Below are 13,026 nucleotides of genomic sequence, written 5' to 3' on the forward strand. Positions count from 1 at the left end.
GAGAGGACACTGTGTGTGTGTGTGTGTGTGTGTGAGTGTGTGAGAGAGAGAGAGAGAGAGAGACAAGTGTGAATTAAAACTGAAAAGACAAGCAAGCCATGAGCTTTGATGTGTCTAATTCACTTCAACCAAATACTCCAATGATGATGTGCACAAATGGAGAGTACTACGACTAAGTTTGTATGTGTGTGTGTGTGTGTTTGTTTATATTTATCACTGGGTCAGAAACAGCTTTGTGGGACTAAAGTGCTGGACCCCACAAGATGAAATGGCATTCCTAGGTACATTTAGATTTGGGGTGAGCGATGCAATTATACTTAAATGTCTTAACTGAGGTTTGGTGCACTGGCCTGGGGGTGTGCCAAACATTATGGTCTCCTCTCTATGATCCTAATAAAAGTAAGCAAGGACAGGGTGGGGTATCTCTTTTTTTTTTGGAGGTTTAGGTTAGAATAGAATAGAACCTTTATTGTCATTGCACATCAGGTTTACAAAATCGCTGTGCGGCAAGTTCAGAAGTAAGTATATATACATTAAAATAAGTATAAAATAGAATAAATAAAACTAAACTAAAACTAAATATACACACATTACTTTTAGAATCCACACCCTGTCTTTGTGTTCAAAGTTCTTATGGCCCAGGGACCATAAATATAAATCCAGGGTTCAGTTGTGGTGTATACATAAGGTTAAAGAGTGAGGTAACTGGGGTTGATAGTTTTTCTCAAAATAGGTTAGTCCTCATGTTTGTCCACCAGAGTTTGAGGGTTAAGACTTGGTTTTAGGGTTAGGGTTAAAATTGGGCTTAGGATAGGGCTAGGGTAATAGTTAGAATTAGGCCTTTAGTCATTATGTTTAAGGTTACAGTAAGGGGCTAGGGAATGCATTACGTCTATATGTGTCCTCACTTGAATGCTGCACAAACGTGTGTGTTTGTGTGTGTGTGCGTGCATGCGTGTGTGTTGGAGAAACTGTATCTTTTGATGTGAGCCCACCTCCCACTTCCTCATATCTACTGATTTCCACTTCACCTAAAGGCCCCACCCCCAACCGCCCACCCCACATCCAACAGATTCACATGGCGTGTAGGGGCCTGAGAATGTGCTCCATTGCAACAACAGGGGTCACCTAAGCGGAGGACATAACGTGCACAATGCGTGTGCGTGTGCCGAGGGTTGATGGGGTCTCACAGGCCTTCAAAGGAACAGAAACATTTCCATCAAAAGGAATCAAAAACTCAGTAATTCCCATGTGTAATTAGATGAATACATTTTACATTTTGATGTTAAATAACCAATCACTCGATATGTATGGATGGACATAACATGCATATGCAAAGGACATACATGAAACAAGTTCAAAGAGAAACTGGTTGGAAATAAAGTAGCATACTAAACATTAGGGACTGCTGTCACCACCATCAATGATGTTTTCATTAGATTAGTGGCTTCTTATATGAATAATCAGATATGCACTCAGGGTAACAACAGAAGATGAATGCTTTTGATAAATTAGGTTCATGGGGTTTAGATGGCCACTCTAAACCCCAAGTGTTTACCGTAGATGGTGAGGTCTACACAGGTCTGACAATATTGTGTTTGAGTAAATATTCCTCTTTCTTCTTCAAGAACTAAACTGCCACCACATACCAAACTTTGCAAAGACGTTGAATTGAAACGACTGAAGTGTAATAGGAAAATATGGATATGTATTGATTAAAAACAATTAACTGGGGGGAAGGAATCAGAAAACTGTGATTCCTTAAAAACAAAAGACTTCCAATAATACCTGTATTTAGAATAACATTGTGTTCATTTTAAATGGTGTAAAATGCTTTTTTTCAAGACTTGTTTGACACTGCAGGAGATGTAGTAGTTCTGAATGAACTGGTGAAAGGAAAAAGAAAGGAGGGGAGGTAAAGGCGGGAAATAAATGGACTGAGTGGGCAGAGGTGTACTCTGTATAGAAAATAGCCGTATCCAGCTGTCCCGCACATCCAGGTCTACCCAGAAGCCCTTTAATCAAACAACTACGATCAGTCCTGACCACTGCAGCATCCCCAGGCTGCTTTCATTCTCTCTCATTCATTCATTCATTCATCCATTTTTCCTCTCCTCTGGTGCTTTAAGCCTACCAATTATCATCAGTTGGCCCCAGACGGCCTCTGTCCTTGTTCCTGTTTCAGCTGGCCTTTCAAACAGCCTTGCATTAATAAGCCAGTTGTTACAAATAAAAAAGGGGACTAGCAGTGATTATTCAAAGCCTCCTCCTAAGAGAGAGGGAGAGGAAGCCCACATTTCACACCCAGAGAGTGTAAAAGCACCGCCTGCCATTTATAGGGCTGTCCAAGGGCCTGGTATGGAGACCAACATGAATAATAATAATTATAATGGATGGGGAGGCTGTAGATGCATTAAAAGAGACGGCACCCTTCAAACATTTGCTTCAGATATGATTAATTAAATAATCATACAACTTGAGATCATATTGAGTTTTATATAAAATAGAACTAGAGAGAATCATTTGTTTAGGAATTATATTTATCTTATTAAACAAGTACCTGTGATAATGTGTGTGCCCCACTTACCTGCACATCTGAAGCTCTGAGCAGTGAGTCCCTTCTCCACAGCCAGACAGGTAAGGATACTGAGGAAACTGGTGGTGACTGACTGCCTCTTGGCTCTCTGGGCCTCCCGCTGCCTCCTCTCACGAGATGGTTTTGATCTTAACAGCACGCCTTGGGAGCCTGGAGCGGCTTCTCCAGTTTCTACCCCTTCTTCTTGAGCAGGCCTCTGTGCTCCCACTGCCTCATGCAGGACCTCCACCCATTCCTGGGCCTTAAGGTAATAGTCTGCTCGAAGTCGAAGCACATCTTTAGGGAAAACTACCTGGAAATGTTCCCTTTTCTCCATCCACAGCTCTCCATTCTCTTGTTCTTGACCATGCCGCACGGCCAAGCAGGATGCCAGAGAGTACTGAAGGACAGCCTGGGACACAGACCCATGGCCCTCAGGAGGGAAGGCTTGAAGAGAGGATCTGGTCAGGACAAAATTAAAGGTTCGCCAGTTGTTCTGGTCCATCAGCTGGTGGAGCAAACCAGCTTTGAGGATATCCTGGCAGCGCTGAGTGAACAATGGAAGGGTAGTGGGTCTGCTCAAGATGCCAGAATTAGAATGAAGTGAGACAGAGGCCTCTGCAGAGGTGGGAGTATCACTCTCACCATCAGGCCTGGTGTCAAGCCCTGATGGTGAGGGGGAAGAGGAGGGTGACGTAAGTGCAGGAAACATGACAACCTGTTGGTTTTCCACCGTGGTCTTATTCTGGCGGTTCTTCTGCCTCACAGGTCTGGCTACCTGCACTTTCTCCCACATCAGCTGCCTCCACTCCATGGCCTCCCATTGGCTGGCTGCCCTCAGCTGGAGACGTGTGCTGTTGAAGAACAAAGCCTCCAGCGTGCACTGATCAGCGGGCTGGCTGATCTGGCCACGCTGGCCACAGGGTGCTGGTAAGATGACGCTCTGGCAGTGTGACAGGGAGTAGGCAGTGCCCAGCTGGCGGTTGGCACTGCTGTCTAGAATGTACAGCCGGAGCTCACATGGCGTCAGTTCTACGTGACAGGGTGTCCAGCGGCCCCGGGGCCCCTCACGCTGCTCCATTTCACCCTGCTTCACCACACTGCTACTGCTGTTTTTATCAGCTGGACAGAGACAGGAGAGGTGGAAAAGAGACAAGTCATGTTTATGTGTTCAGGGTAAAAATAAAAGAGACATTGGGCAGTTTCATTTAAAATTTGCCAATGAGCAACCATAAAATGGTCATGTGACCTGCAAACACAAATTACAATTTACAAACTGTAATATCTGTTAGTTATTACTATTTGAACATTAAATTTACATCCCATGTTCTAAATAATATCATATTTCGAATAAAAAGTGAGAGCCCTGTTTTAAAGCTACTCATGTTTTAGGTTTGTGCTTTCTTGGCAGAAAGGTACTTAAAATAACAAGTTCTACTGACCCTCCTCAACTATTCTCAATTAATTGTAAAACCAACCACAAGCAGCCTAATTGATGGATATAGCAGGAAAGAAAAGCTAAATCTAAATCAGCCTCAGCCACAGCTTGTATTCACCAAAGACTGGCGAGTCAAGTGCCCCATCAATCTTATCAAAACAGCAGTCGGCATTGGTGTCACTCTCTGCCTCGGACTTTGCATGTTAACTAACCTTTTACGAAAGAAACAAATGAATATGCAAATAAGTTCAGCAGGAAATAAGTCATGCCGATTGGCAGTCTTCACGCTTGGGAGGGTTGAAATGAGAATCAAGCATTGACGTGAAGAAAAGTGCTCCATTCAATTAGCCTTCATGTCCACCTAGTGGGTTTTGACATCACACTCCAGTATTAGTCTAATATACACATGTAAGCGCTCAACCAGAATTAACACTTTTTCTGTCAGGGCTGCGAACTAACTCTCCAGACCCACTGCCCCCGAGACAATCAAATACACAAACCTCCATTTCAGCCTATAATGAGCAAACTCGCCATTGAGACTTTCCAGGACCTTTTTAAATGAATGTAATTCAACATGTCAAAACATCCAAAGACTTTAAGTATGACGGAGAACCCCAAACATAGAAATACCTCACATAAATCCAAATCACAGATGTGACTGACTGATATAAGAGGCTGAATTATTTGGGTAAACTGTCAAATTGGATTTGTGATGTAACATTTTAAGGCAAACTTTAGTTCAATATTTACTGTGCTTAAAAAAATGTAAGCAACTACTATATGCTAATGCTTAACTTAAAGATATGAAATGTTTCCAACATTGCATTCATTTAAATTTACATAAAACATAGAACAGAGACATGGCCTCACGGACAAAAAACATCAACAGTTAAGTTACAGGCTTTCCAATTTGCTCATTTCAAATTATGATTTGATTTAAAAAATAATAATAATGATAATTTGATTTATGTTTGATTTATTATTCATCCACACTAACTTATAAATAAAATAGCAGCTTCAATACAAGCAATATCAGTGAAGGTAAAATCATGTTTTTGAATGTTTTTATCACTGTGTTTCCATAGCAAGAGTAAACATCCAGAGGACGAGTATGAAAGTTGGAGTCTAAGTAATTTGCATTATTTTTAGATTTTGAGTAACAGCTACATAGTTACATTACAAGCTGTCATCAAAAGCTGTAATTTCATGAATATAAAAATTTCTCAGGAATACTTGCTACTAGAGGTTGAATGTTATGGGTTCTCTTTTATAGCATTTTGCGTCTCATATTGGGTACGCTTGTGGCATGACCTCATCAGAGACCCTTATTGCATTCCACCAGTCAGTCTTGGTGTCTTGGCCTAAAAGACGCCCCAGCTGTCTTTGAGTATGCACATTGTGACCGGCTCCCCCTCAAAGGGCAACAACATCGTCAGGCTTGTCAATCGAATCGGTTTAGCAGTGACTCATTAATGGCTTCAACTGAGGAGATGATTGCCCCAGTAGTTAGCAGATCATGACCGATGAGGATGACAAAGATAACTTGGCCAGAAGTCCAGACTGAAGTGGCAAACTCTTGTCACAATGGAAAAAGCTGCCCAAGGTGAAGAGGACCAGTAAGCAGCTCCTGCCAATATTCCAGGAATTACTAGAGGCATTTTCTGTGGCATAAGAAACCATACAGAGAGATGCACCCTGCAGCCGGCAGCTTCTTCCTGGATTGCAAGGGATTGGAGAACCCCGTTTTTTGCAGCATGGCTCCAATACAGCCGGTGGTCGTTTCGCATCTTCACCCCAAAACTCTTTTTACGTCATCACCAGTCACTCATCTCCCACCCAGAGCAGACCAGTTCCAATCAGGTGGACAGACAAGGCTTATAAGGCAGTTGCACTGGCAGTCTGAGCCCTCAATGCCACGTCTCTCTTGACGGGCGTACTAGGCTGAGTTGAAGGGAAATGACGGTTTCATCTGACCTGTCAATATGGGAGGAGGTTTGCATCATCACCGATCTATACCTTCAATTGTATAAAGTTGCGGTCCAGTCACAAGGCAGAGCCATTGGGTTGATGGTCCTACAGGAGTGACCATCCTGTCAACCAAAGAAAAGCCCAACACCCTAATTTCACCCCAGGGTCTCTTAACTGAGGTGGTCATGGTTATGCAAAAGGTGTGAGGAGAGTAAAATAGAAGATCTGCCTCCAGAGAAGAGTGACCCCATGGAGAAGAGTCAGGTTCCTGGCTCAAAAGTTGCCGGTCGATGTTGTTCTGTGCAGGAAAGTGGTTACAGACACTTCCCTCTCAGGGTGGGAAGGCGTATTCGAAGAGAGCAGTAAATGGGACCTGGGATCCTCACACATGCTCATAAATTACCTCAAATTGTTGGCAGTTCATTTGTTACTGAAACACTTTCTACCTTTTCTGAGCAGTCATCATGTGTTGATCCGTAGACACAACGCTACTGTAGAGGCTAAATAAACAGACAGAGAGCGACTGAGGGCACCTCAGTTGCCCATGCTGGCACACAGACTGATTGTTTGGAGCAACAAACATTGTTTTGTCCCTGAAAGCCACTCATGTACCGGGGGTACTGAACCAAGGGGCAGATCTTTTGTCCAGGGGAAACCCTTTTTGCAGAATGAAGGCTTCACCTAGGTGTACAGAATCTAGTCTGGGAGCAGTACAGGTGGCCATCAGGGGACCTGTTTGAAACCGGGGAGAACACTCTTTTTCTCTTTTTCTCCCAGCATGACCAGAATGTTCCTCTTGTGGTGGATGCACTGGCCCATCCTTGGGCTCTTCCATATGATTTTCCCCCAATAGCTCTAATCCCTGTGACCCTGGTTAGCGTGCGAGAGGAGGGCCTGTCGATGATCCTTATAGCTCCTTATTGGCCATCAAAACACTGGCTGGCAGAGATAACGCAGCTACTCTATCGGGAACCATGGCTTCTGCCAATATGGAGAGACCTATTGTCACAGGCACAGGGAGAAATACTTCACCCCCACCAAAAGAGAGATTATCCCTGTGGGCCTGAGGGGTTCAATCTGAGGGCTGTGGGACTTCCTCCTGGTGTAATAGAGACTATTCAGATTGCAAGAGGCCTCTTGACAAGGTCTCTTTATCAGAGAAAATGGCAGACGTTTGATAAATGGTGTACAGATTAGGGCTGTTGGAACGAAAATCAATAATAATCGAATTTCGTAATTACTGTTTGAATATGTTTTTCTTTTTATTTATACTCAAGCCTGGTCCTCTTTTCTCTGCCTATCCACGTGTGAAAAAAACCAAAATGCTTTGGTCACGTACGACCCTCACAGAACAATAAAGTTTTCTGAATCAATCAACAATCTCACGTTCAGTCGGAAATGGCTGACGGCGGTAATACACCGACAGACATCACCACTCCTGACCATCTATAAAGCGATGTGTGGAAGGTTTTTGGCTTTCCATCAACAAACTGAAAAATTACAAATAAAGATATCACTCGACAACGAGCAGGGGACACTTGCCAACACTGCACTCTGGCAAACTAGCGGAGTTTAAGTCCGAGCAGGTAAGAATTAGGTATTTTTTGCCTCCATCCACATCGCGGGGTTTACAGCTGCCTGACAAAAGCAATTACGGACGAACTGGTACGCTTTATTTGAAAAGACAGGAGACCGATTAACATTTCGCAGGGGTCCCGTTTCAAAGACTTCATCCAAGAGCTTGAGCCAATGTGCACGGTTCTTGGCTGCGCGACCATCAGTAACAGAGTTGCCACAGAGGCATATGTGACAGTCACCGCACATTTCATAGATGAGGAAAGGGAGCTGAAAGATATAATTCTTAAAACAAACGAAGCTCACATGAGTCACTCCTGAAAACACTGCCATATGCTAGTTAGAATAAGAGTTGTGAGTCAGTGCTCTCCATCACCACGGACATATTATTATATTACATTAACGCCATCAAGAGGCACGGGTCACCAGTGCTCTATTCAGGAGATTTGTGCTGTGGCAAGTTGGGCTTCCCCACACAAGTTCTCCAGGTTTTACAGGCTGGATGTTACAGCCCCTCTTGAATTCATAAGGTGCTTAGTGTAGTAATGCCTCAATAAGGCTTATCTTGGGATAGCTGGCCCTTCTGAAATTCTGACCAGCAATCAGAGAAGTAAGTAGTTCCCAATGTAAGACACAACGCAAATGCCATGAAAGAAATGTAGGTTACTTGCAAAATGCCAGTTCTCTGAGTAGCATAAGTGAATGTCTCATCAGGCCACCTTCCTTGCTCCATAGCATTTTATGAATAACGAGCAGTACAGTGTCAGACAACTACTGTATATAGGGGGAGGGTCAAAACCCTCCATGACACGGACATGCTTTGCTCCAGCTTCTGATGAGGTTACGGCGGAGGCATTCCCAATGTGAGAAACTCATGCTACTCAGAGAACCAGGGTTAAGTAAGTAACCTTAAGTTTTCCTATGACCAATGCCGATGGATGATAATTGATGCAAATTTTTTGGGCCTATATATTTAGCCAGTTTTAATGTTTTCCTCCATCTAAAAAAATTAACAGTTTATTGATACATAATGGTTTAGTGATAATAAAGAATATTGCTTACATTTCACGTCTGAACTACAGTGCAATTATATACAGTATTTTCAGAAAAGATTATGTATAAACTTAGGGGTTCACTGAGTACAAGTGTGATTACTTAAATGCCGATTATTAACAAAAGGCAAATATCAGCCTGATTAATCGGCCCAATTACTCAACCCAATCAATTAACTGGTCTAATATTACTTGCTACTGAAACAAAAAAATGCTTGCTAAACATACTGTATATAAACATAAAAAACATACACTCTATAAGAGTTCAGTGGGTACTGTTACAGAACATAAAGGATGTTTAATAAAGGATTTTGGCCTTTATACATGTATAGTGTGTAATAATCATCATTTCCTTTTACCGTCTAAACATTGCCAGCTGTCACTAATGGTAATGCAAACAGGCCAATTTTTTCAGAGTGAATGAAAAGACGAACCTGAGCCAAATCACTCTGCCTTCAGCTTATTACCATCCTTTTTACTACTTCTCTCTTTTCAATACACATCCAGCCAAACTAAATAACCTGATGCCTTTTCACACATATGCTAATACTAAATAATCCTGCCAGTGTCAGGAGCCGGGTAATTGGGTTGCCTCTTCTCTCGCCTCATTTGAGTCCATTTGCTGACAGGATTATAGGCTATTATCCCTCAGGATCCCTCAGGATCTCCTTAGGCCTTGAGATGGCCAAAACACACAAACAAGTGTGTGTGTGTGTGTGTGTGTGTGTGTGAGAACACTGACTATCATAGCACAGCTGTGTCATTTCAACTTATCATCATCTTCTATCATTATTGCTTTCTCTGAGGATGCTTCAACATAAGTACAGCATATGCCTTATTCTGCAGCACGAATTTCTGGATTTCTGTTCTCCAAAAACTTCTCAAAAGTTGAGAAAGTTTTCCAGTGAAAGTATAATCAGAGAGTAGCAGCAGGAGGAGGTTTCTGACTGGTAGGGACTGACATTTTGACTTGTATTAAGAATACAGAGTTGGTCATCTGAGGACATGAAATATTGTTTAATAAGTCAATGGCTCCTCATGACACAAGAGGTAATTTAGAAAAATCAAAATAAATTGAAAACTAATTCGAAAAAATACAGATTTTGGAATTTACACATTGATAACTTGACAGCGAACCCATTCTATAGTCTCTAAAAATGTAGAAAATGTCCACGTTTCACAATTTGATCCACTACTTTTCGATAAACAACACAAGCAAAGAAATATGAAAATGATAAATGCATAACAGTATATTGTAGGGTGTGAAAAATAGACACATAGTTTAATGTAGAATTATTTTTCTGGTGAATTGTCTGCTGCTTTTTATTATTATGGTGGATATTATTCACCTAGATTTATAATAGCCATATTTAACAACACAGAACTTACCCTCTCGCTGGTGGTTGAACTTCACGTTCTTCAGGGTGCTGCCGTCCACTGTGGGCAGTCCATTGTCCGTGAAGGCAGATGGGCGGTAGTTGATGTCAGATCTGGACCGGTTGTGTCCTTTCTTGAAAGCTGACTTGGATGAGGAGTTGCCAGTGCTGTTGGTGCACTCCTTTGTGTGGGCTGCCAGGTCATTGGTGGAGCGGGCTCGGCTTCTCTTGCCATGCCTCATGCTTATCCCGAGCCCCAACACGCTGAAGTTGTCGGCCCATGCCAGACCTAAAGGCCCCACTTCCTTCTGCTCCCCAGCCAGAAGGCTCCACACGCCACTAGAGCTCAACTTCCCTAATGCGGTAGTGGACACTTCCTGCAGCTGCTTGGGCTGTCTGGAAGGCTGTTTGTTCCTTGCATGAGCCTGGCTTGTACTTTGGCCTTGTATCCCATCCATGCAGTGGATAAAGTCCTCAGTGGCCTCCAAGGCTGGGCTGATATCGCCCACTATGTCAAGCTGCTCAAGACCCTCCATGACTGGGTCTTCGCCTGAGCTGTAAATATCACAACTAGATAGTTTCCCAAAACTGGCACAAAAATCCTGTTAGCGGCATCCACATATCCAACAAAGCAACTTAACTGTCAGCGGCACAAACACAGGTCTTGAAGTAACTTTCATGAACTAATAAGTGATGGAGATCCAAGTAGCATGCAAGCTTCACAAACAGCTGTCTGTAGTCTAGTCCAGCTTCCTTCCTCAAGTTTGGGCATTCATCCAGTAGTAGTTTCCCTTTCCAATGGTGTATCACTAACTCTTGAGGTAAAGCTACTGCAGTATCATGCCAGAGCCAGGCATGACCCTGGCAGCAATTTGGGAGTTGAGCCAGCAAACAAAAATACTAGCCAGATATACACACAAATCTATATATAAATATATATATATATACATTGGGTGTGGTACAAAATCAGTGTATTCCACAAAATTAATTCTACCTACAGCAGTAGCAGCAGTGCAAGTACACATGCTTTACTCTAATGCACAACAGAACTCAAGTGACAGGTACACAAAAATTCCTCGCATGAAAAGGAGGACTGCATTGTGTGTCACTCTGTTAAAAAAACAAATCTATGCAGTCCGTCTGTGTGGACTGTATAAACCTCATGGGAGATAGCATGAGTGAGCACAAGGCCAAAGACACTGCACACAGCTGTACAACACAACAACAGTGCAAAACACTGTTACAAAGATTTCTTATGTATTTTGACAAGAGTAGAAATATTCTAAATGGGAAACAACATCAGCAGCTTTATTTTTGGTCTGTCAGGTGGCTGTGAAGTCACTGGTGGAGGCTGTTTGTGGTGTATCTGTAACAAAAGAAAAAGAGAATGAGGAAATGGTAAAGTGAACGCATGCCAAACAAACTAAGAATGGACACACAGCAGAGACTTGCTTATAAGTAGACTGAGCCTCTGTGTAGAGAAAGTCAGACAGTAAGATATGTAAGGCACAAGTTTAAGCCTCACAATTTACTCACCTACAGCATCTTCACCACACAGACACTGGAACTTTACAGATTCTTCCTAAGCAAATAGAAATGATCATCTTCTCTCACACAAATCCGGATGAAATAATACTTGACTTCCTCTTCAACTGCTTATCACAAGACTGAGCAGAGAGGAAACAGGCCTGGGAGGGGTTCCCATCCATCTGCCTAACTGCCTGTCTCTTCAAATTCTCTCGCCTACTCTGTCTCTTCCTCTTTCTCTACGTCTTTACGTCCTTCTTTCTCATTAGTGCTCTCTGACTATCATTGATTTTTCTTCTCTTCTAAAGTGCAGCCTCTTTTACTTTTCTAAACACATCAATTATTTAAAGGGCATTACATCACTACAGTTCAATTCTCAACCAGCTGGCTGACATACTGAATATTTATTTCAGATTTATTCATGATGATTCCTTGAGGACACAACACCTACTATTATTGACCACACAATCAAGCTTCTACTTAGCACTAATAATTGTTGTGTCAATAAACAATATCAAAAAGTGCTGAATAAAGCTGCTGAGTAATAAGATACAAATTTGTATTTCAAAGTCAATTCTTACTTTCCTCTGAACTACATTGTAGTGCATGTACAATACAGTTAACAACTGTACTAACAATTGAGGAAAAAAACAAACCATATACAATAAGATGTATTTACTCCTAGAATACATGAGTGCAGCTACAGCTCTGACCTAACAAAGCATCATTATGTAGGTTACTCATAGATCGTATTTCTGTCAAGTCAACACAACCAACATAACCCAGGTAAGCACATACTCAAAGTGCTTTTGATCAGTTTTGATTACTTGAACCATGATCCTATTCTCTTTAAACATTTTTGAAAACACAAAGAAAATATTACCTGGATTTTGTATTCACATGACTGGACAGGAATTGCTTTGTCAAAATACATAATTATAAAGATTTACTACCAACACTACTGCCTAAATATGTACTCACTGTGTCTATTACAGAGTGAAATTTTGCATAGAAACGATGTTTCTATTTGAACGACGTTCAGCCCTACTTCACAGAGCTGTGGCCACCATCACACCGCTCCTTGGTTCTGTGTGTGTGCTACATTTAGACACACTGACAGCATGTCAGCAGGAACAACTGACAGAGGTGAAGCCACGGTCAGTCTGCTGCAGACTAGCCATTTTAACACTATCCTGTGTACTACCTCACTTAACACATTATATGTCAAGACAAACACACACACAATATGTGTTAACATGTGCACAACATGTGCAAAACATGAGTAACTGTCCTCATAGGTGGCCGAAGAAGGCCTTCTTTTATCCTGAGCTAATGTGAAGTGAGCCGGGTGGGCTATTTAGCTAGCTGCTAACGCTAGCTTCTGCCTAATTCCATAAACAGTGTAATTTTAACAAGATATTAAAACTGCTCGCTCACTCGAATTAAAACCGCGAACTGTCCATCTGTGCTGTTCTGTCCTGTGGTAAAACCTCTGCCGTAAACAGGCTGGAAAAT

General features: G+C 42.2%; 1 protein-coding gene across 2 annotated transcripts in view; it reads right to left on the minus strand.

The window, feature by feature from the left end:
- Nucleotides 1-13,026, minus strand: part of plekhm3 (pleckstrin homology domain containing, family M, member 3) — a 32,388-nt gene that overhangs the window by 19,287 nt on the left and 75 nt on the right. Inside the window, exons 1-3 of one of the 2 annotated variants that reach the window (XM_058622451.1) lie at nt 11,521-13,017; nt 9,998-11,350; nt 2,588-3,697 (exon numbers count right to left, since the gene is read on the minus strand). In XM_058622451.1, coding sequence (XP_058478434.1) covers nt 2,588-3,697; nt 9,998-10,520 — 1,633 coding nt within the window. In that variant the 5' untranslated portion in view covers nt 10,521-11,350; nt 11,521-13,017. Of the gene's footprint in view, nt 1-2,587; nt 3,698-9,997; nt 11,351-11,520; nt 13,018-13,026 lie in introns of those variants that run through there. The other variant, XM_058622453.1, reaches the window with a different exon arrangement.

Source organism: Solea solea, chromosome 2, assembly GCF_958295425.1.
Source record: "Solea solea chromosome 2, fSolSol10.1, whole genome shotgun sequence".
Classification (NCBI taxonomy): domain Eukaryota; kingdom Metazoa; phylum Chordata; class Actinopteri; order Pleuronectiformes; family Soleidae; genus Solea; species Solea solea.